The 6,652-nt window shown below is 44.2% G+C and overlaps 3 protein-coding genes across 8 annotated transcripts in view; 2 read left to right on the forward strand and 1 right to left on the reverse strand.

Annotated features, from left to right (window-relative positions):
* Positions 1-1,604, forward strand: part of axdnd1 (axonemal dynein light chain domain containing 1) — a 12,336-nt gene extending 10,732 nt beyond the window's left edge. The window contains exons 21-24 of one of the 2 annotated variants that reach the window (XM_005733181.1): positions 488-589; positions 688-779; positions 1,143-1,282; positions 1,369-1,604. In XM_005733181.1, the coding sequence (XP_005733238.1) occupies positions 488-589; positions 688-779; positions 1,143-1,282; positions 1,369-1,484 (450 nt within the window). In that variant the 3' untranslated portion in view covers positions 1,485-1,604. Of the gene's footprint in view, positions 1-487; positions 590-687; positions 780-1,142; positions 1,283-1,368 lie in introns of those variants that run through there. The other variant, XR_001290376.1, reaches the window with a different exon arrangement.
* A 639-nt stretch (positions 1,605-2,243) lies between these two features.
* On the reverse strand, positions 2,244-4,344 carry nphs2 (NPHS2 stomatin family member, podocin). Its single transcript, XM_005733240.1, has 7 exons — positions 4,092-4,344; positions 3,896-3,999; positions 3,710-3,782; positions 3,211-3,293; positions 2,864-3,123; positions 2,564-2,642; positions 2,244-2,444 (listed from the first exon to the last, which is right to left on the reverse strand). Exons 1-7 carry the CDS (start codon positions 4,342-4,344, stop codon positions 2,244-2,246), a joined length of 1,053 nt encoding a protein of 350 aa, XP_005733297.1.
* Positions 4,345-5,940: 1,596 nt separating this feature from the next.
* The window catches only part of tdrd5 (tudor domain containing 5), a 10,200-nt gene continuing 9,488 nt past the window's right edge, over positions 5,941-6,652 (forward strand). For 2 of the 5 annotated variants that reach the window (XM_005733182.2, XM_005733186.2), the window contains exons 1-2: positions 5,942-6,121; positions 6,254-6,315. The gene's annotated coding sequence lies outside the window, so the exon portion shown is untranslated. The other 3 variants (XM_005733185.2, XM_005733184.2, XM_005733183.1) reach the window with 3 other exon arrangements.

Consider the following 6,652-nt stretch of genomic DNA (forward strand, 5'->3'; position numbering starts at 1 on the left):
CTTGGCTGCTGAAAGACACGAAACATAAGAGTTTTGTCAACTGGAGCGTTAATAGCAAGATTATGGAGCTTTGTGTGACACAAAATGAGTGAATTAAATTGACACTTGTGGAATTTAAGGAGTTTTACGAACCTTTAACCTCCTGAGACCTGAACTCTTCCACGACATGCATTTTTAATTTTTCTTTGATATTTGGGCTGATTGGGGCCCGATGAATGTAAAAACAAAGAATTACCAGATTTTTCTTACCTTATTTTTTTTTAAGAAGAATAAGAGCCACATATGAGGATATTCATTTAAAACGTTGATAGAACAGTAGCAGTATAATGTCCTCGTAAGTGGATATCAGGCCCATGTAGAGCAAAATTGAGTATTTTGGTCTAAATAACCCAAAATGTGATGTCCACACATGTGGACGCAGGTCCTAGGAGGTTATAATAGAATCGTGTTAAACAGGATGACTAAAAATGTTGTTTTCGTCCTGTAGGGGGAGCAAACTGTTTGTGAGAGCGCTGTGCTGAATCTGATCAATTATGATGGAAACGTTGCACAAAGGAAGCTTGGAGCGTGCAGTGTCCAGCTAGACAGGGTCAGACAATTGAAGTATACATTTTTATGTTGTTGTCAGTTTGCATTGAGCTGAACAGCCCGTGTGTCTGTACCTGTAACCACCTCTGTGTCTGTCAGACGGGCGAGCTGGTCGTGTCTCCGGTGACAGACGATAACCAGAAAGCTTTCAAGGATCTGACCACAGTAGGATTACTGCAGCAAGAACTGCAGTGAGTTCATTTTCTAAATAATGTTTGGATGAATTATATTACATGGATATTCCTGAAAATAGTCTTTATTTTCAGGAATTAGTCTTCTTCATTGTAACCTCTCTCTGCTGTTTTCTTATAAATGCACACGATACTCTGTAAAAGTCCAGGAGTCCCACACAACTATTCCTGAACTGCTCAGAAATGAAAAGAAAGCTTTCCCGAGAGAGTTCAGGCCCTGTTGAAGTGTAAAGTATCTGGTTAAACACAATTATAATAATAATTATAAAAATCTGGCTCCAAAGCACTACTTTAAACTATTGCTATAAACTATAAAACATGCATCCATCCATCGGCTTACTTCCCCTTACCGCCCCTCTTTAGTGATTCTGAGGTGCGAGTGCAGATTGCGGAGAAGCGAGCCCTCAAAGCCGAGGAGGCTCTGCAGGAAGCACTGAAGAAGATTAAAGACCTGGAGAGACAACTGCAGGGTCGCCCCAGTGTGGAGCCCCACAGTACTGAAGGTGCAGATTAACCAGCTGATAAAACCAGACATGACACAGCACATACGCATCGAGGTGGTTCATGTCTTTACTGGTTTATGTTTCAGAAAAAAACAAAACACCGCCGCCTTCACCGCAGCCAGAAACAACACCAACTCCTCCGAAGAAAACGGCAACCGCAGTCAAACCAACGAGCAGCGGCAGAAAGACCAAGAAATGCTGATCGGACCATCGGACGTCTCTGTTTATTTGTTTTAACCAGTGTTAAATACTTTTTTGGTTTACATGTGAACAGGAGGGAAGTTTAACAGACACATAAAAACATCACTGACCATCAATGGTACCCAGTTTTTGAGTGTTTATTCCCAGGCTGATGATCGGGGTGTCCAACTCCAGGCCTCGAGGGCCGGAGTCCTGCAGGTTTTAGATTGGTCCTTGATGCAACACAGCTGATTTAAATGTCTAAATGACCTCCTCAACATGTCTTGAAGTTCTCCAGAGGCCTGCTAATAAACTCATCCTGTGATTCAGGTGTGTCGACCCAGGTTGAGATCTAAAACCTGCAGGACACCGGCCCTCGAGGCCCCGAGTTGGACACCCCAGGACTACATGAAGAAGACAAATAACACTTGATATCATTTAGAGGCTTCCTGTGGCTTAGTTTAATCCTATGATATGTGTTTCAAGTGTGGATGAAGGCACATTTATTTCTGCATCCTTCTGAAAATAAAGATTTGTGTGTTTCCTGTTGCATGAAGTAACACTCCTTTGTTGTACTGACTGAACTCGGATTTGATTGCACATTTTACAGTTTGATTATTTGCAGTTAAGACATTAAAGAACACATTTGAGGACTAAAAGCTATGTTCCTTTATGTTCCTTTATGTTCCTTTATGCTGTGTTTGCCTCTTTCTTTTCTACACATGGAAATCACCAGTTTAAATGCAGCAAGAGTTCACCTGAGTTTAACATGAATAAAGCTTCACATCATTGGCGAGTCTGTGTCTGGCTCCTCAGGTGACACCCCGCCGTCCCCCTCCACGCACGGGGGAGGAGGGGGAGGTAGGGGTGACACGTCGGGGTTGAGGCTCGGAGGGAAAGGCAGGACCAAGGCAGGTTGAAGGTGACGGAGGGAAGCCCGAAATCCATCCCAGGCAGCCATCTCACTTTCTGCTGCCTTCACCTGTAGAAGAGAACGGCTCGTGGATGTTTTCATCGCTAATGTTGTGGAGAGTAGAGACAGAAGTTTGGAGCACACAGGTTCAAAGTTGCTGTTTTACAGAAACCGATGTGAGCACTTACTTTGATCTGCTGCTGTCTCTTGGCCTCGGCAGCGGCAGCCAGGCTCTGCTGCAGCTCCGCAGGAAAACTGAGCTCGTCTCTGACAACACAAGCGCAACCCAGCCTGGTCAGCCGTGCTCTTCCAACAAGTGATGCGTTTTCATTGTGCAAGTTAGTATTTCTTTAGATTCTGCCAAAATAAAGCTAAAGCTGCTTTGCTTTGGCTCAGCCTTGACTTCCAGTTAATGAACGTTGGCAGTGAAGGAGGTGCATTTAAAAAAAGATGAATTACAGAGGAAGGAGAAATGATGTTGGTCTTACATGTCTGCCCTCTCCACCCTGACGCCCCAGCGACAAGCGAAGGAGTCGACCGTCGCTTGTATCTGCTCCCCGATCTTCCGCCTGTGCAGCAGGACGTGGCTGAATGTTTGCTGGGCCAGAACGTCTCTGACTGCAGCCTGGACCAGACTCTGCAGCACTGCGGTCAGACTGGATACAGCTGAGCTGCACAGTGCCACGTTCTCTATCTGGTAATAACACACCGCGCTCAGCTCCGGCCTCACCAAGTCCTTTGTCACCACCTGCGTACAAACATATGAGAACACACACGTCGCGATTCCAAACGGGAATATTTAAATATGTGATGCAGTGCGTGTCTATTTCTGTACCACGTGAGGAGGAACCTTCAACATCTTCAGTCGGATGTCAACTTTGTGACACACGTCGAGAAGTGGGAGATGGAAAAAAAGGCCTGAAGAGGAAGAAAGACACAGGGGACAGTGGGTGTCACAGTAGTGAGGCTTCTCATGAGCTGCGATTCATAATACGTTATCGACCCTCACACAGGCTGCTGTCTGGAAGCACACATTTCTAATCTTATCCTTCCTGGTAGCTCCTAATGAAAATCTTAGCATCCTCAGCTCCACCTCTTGTCGTCTTGTCAGCGCCATCGTCTCACTGCGGTCTTCTAACCATTAAACTCATCACCACCTATCCACCGTCCGCTCTCTTGTCTCCATTTCTCTTGTGCACTGCCCGTTGCTTTGAATGGTAAAGCCCAGGTATTTAAATTCACTCCCTTACTACCTCCACTCCTTGCATGTTGATCTTTCCATAAATAGATAAAAATAAAGTATAAATAAAAATAAGAATGAAATCTGGGCCGACCTGGTCCTCTGGGTTTCCCACGCAGTAGGTGACCCAGTCTGAAGATCACAGCTCTTTCGTGTTCCCTCACTACCTGTGAATCAACATGTGGTTGCTCAAGTGTCAGTTTGATATTCAACACAAAGCGGTCAGCCTATCTTCTAAAGACATGTCAGATCTTTGTAGGATCAGAGGTTTAGTCCGTACTTTGACGCAGAACCAGATGGAAAGAGGGAAGAAGAGGAGAACCAGAGCCAAGACAAAGACCATCAGCAGCCACTCACAGACTCCCAGCTTCTTATGCTTCAGACCTGAAAAGATCAGCAGTCTTTCATGAAGACGTCTCATCACACTTTCAGATATGAAAAACATATATTTAAAAAATAAAAACACTTTGACTCACTGTCATCCTGCTCTGCTGCTTCCAGGAGCCCCACATTCTCATCCTTGACTTCATTATCTCTCACACTGTCTATATCCACCACCGTTGATTTCACCTTCACTTCTGTCTCTTGCTCCATCTTCCCCACATGCGTCCCCAGCTTCTCTTTCCTCACCGATGATGCTTCAGAGAGCTGCTCCACCTTCGGCTTCCTCTGAGGATTCCTCCTTGGAGCCTCTGAGGCTCCCCTGTCCCTCTCCTTCCTGGCCGTCATTCTGGATCTTGGTGGGTGATTGGAGGACTTCTCCATGCTGGCTGCATGCTCTGCAGAAAAATTGGAGGGATTTCTTCCTTGTTTTCTCTTTTTCCAGGTTAAAGAAAAATAAATTTTGTGATTACTGGGAGATGCTTCCCCTCTCGCTGGATGACTGATCAGTAGTACTGCTGTCTACTGTGGAGATGGGACAGAGTCTGTCCCTGTAATTAAAGCTGGGAGCGTGGGAGTACAGGACAACAGTGAGGGGTGTCCTTACCACACTCTTTTTTAAATTGTATACCAGTAAACCTTTGCTTTGCCAGTAAGACCATCCAACTCTCCCTTTTATCTCCCTTTTTTCCATAGAGGGCCCATTAAAGACAGACATAGGCAGACATATTTCACATGTTACAGCAGCAAGAATGAAATTAATTCGAGATAAACTACAAAAATAACAACTTGAAAAACATAAATAAGAACAAATGCTTTAGCAAAAATTCTATTCAAGTTATAAAATGATAAAACTGATGCAGCATCAAGGGTTTGACTTTTTTAAATCCACACATTTTCCTCTGGAGATAAAAAAGATAAAAGAAATTTTTTCTATACATGTTACATGTTTGTTTATGGACCACTAAGACTCCACTAATTAATGTGTGGCCTGCAGTGTAAAGCTGAATTTAATGCTGTTAATATTTAACCACATGCATGCAAATGGAAACTTGTTTAGGTTACGTCTCTTCTGTGGCAGAGTCAACACCCCACGGAGATATGTGGAATACAGAAGTGAGGTTTTCACTGTTTGGACTAATTATCCCAGTGAAGCTCACACTGAGTGTCTTATACAGGAATGTGCAGACGCAGGTCTGAAAGAGCTTTCTTTGTTTGGAAAGGAAAAGACATGCTGTAACCTCCCTGACTTGTGCTTAATTAAACTCAAACCTAATTGCGTGGCCCTCTTGAGTCTCTCTATCCTTGCCCGGAAGATGCGGAACCTTCTACCAGATTGCAGAAGTTGGAACAGTTTGTTGCCAGGATGGGACGGGTCAAAGAAGATATAGCTGGCTACAAGAGTGACCAGATAGCTGCAGAGTAAATGAGAGGCAGTTTGAGGTGAGGGAGTCACACTCCTGACAAAGTAAACACAGTGAGGATAAAACACGGAATCTTCGTATCCTCGTGGTCTCTCATTTTAAACACACAAGCCGTAAAAACTGTTGTCATCCACGTTCTGCTTTGTCCAGCATTGCTTTGGGTTTCAGGCTGAATGGTTGGTTTTGACCTGTTCAACCTGCTTCCCTCAGGTGCATCAGACTCAAAGCCAAAACCACCCTGAACTCCCACATGGACTGACAACACATCCACTCACCAATCCAAGGACTTCGCTCTATACACAGACTACCACCGCGTAATTTACGTGTGATAACCCACACTGTAAATATATAAGACGATTTATTTGTATATTTTTACATTTTATATTTTTGAATAGGGTTCATATGCTGCAGAGCCGTGCACCTCACCGCCCTTTCTCTTCCCACACGTCTGCACTGAGTGGGGATGCTCTGTATCTCACTGTACAGTGAATAGTGACAATAAAAGGCATTTTATTCTACTCTATGAACCCATCCATTCGTCTTGTGAGTCTCAAAATGACAAAACTGGAAAAACGTATTTTGGCTTTTTGTAAATCAAACTGTGGTGGACAGTTTCGGTACGTGGGTGGGACAAAGTGCTCTGCGCCCCACCTGTACGTGCGGTGCTTCTTCTGCTTTGTTGTTGTGGGACCAGTGTCAAGGTAAGGAGTAACAGTTTATTAGCTACGCAGCTGACTAAAACGGCTTTCGGCTTCTTCGAATTTAAAGTTCTTGGTTTGTTTTGTTGTTGTTTGTTTTGTTTTTTGCTTTGGCAACTGAATTTGTATCGTTAGCAAGTCCTGCTAGGTAGAGGCGCGCGGAGAGAGAAGGTTCGGCCTCTCGCAGCTACCGACAGGTGAGACTGTCCTGTTAGCATTTTGATGCTTTTTGGTAACTAAACCTTAGGCTAAAGATGCTTTTTGAACGATTTTATAACAAGACAAGACAGTTTTTTAAGACTGTGCATTAATGTTCTCCTGCGACTTCTACGTTTCTTGTTCACAAGGCAGGAGCTAAGTCAAGCTAATTAAAGGCAGGAGCTAAGTCAAGCTAATTAACCCTTGTAATGTCCTCGGGATTTCCATACACCTGTTGCCATACATCCTGGGGTCAATTAGAGGCAGGAGCTAACTAAAGCTAATTAGAGGCAGGAGCTAACTCAAGCTATTAGAGGCAGGAGCTAACTCAAGCTA

Source organism: Pundamilia nyererei, unplaced genomic scaffold (assembly GCF_000239375.1).
Source record: "Pundamilia nyererei isolate P.nyererei 1_Seehausen unplaced genomic scaffold, PunNye1.0 scaffold00050, whole genome shotgun sequence".
Taxonomy (NCBI): domain Eukaryota; kingdom Metazoa; phylum Chordata; class Actinopteri; order Cichliformes; family Cichlidae; genus Pundamilia; species Pundamilia nyererei.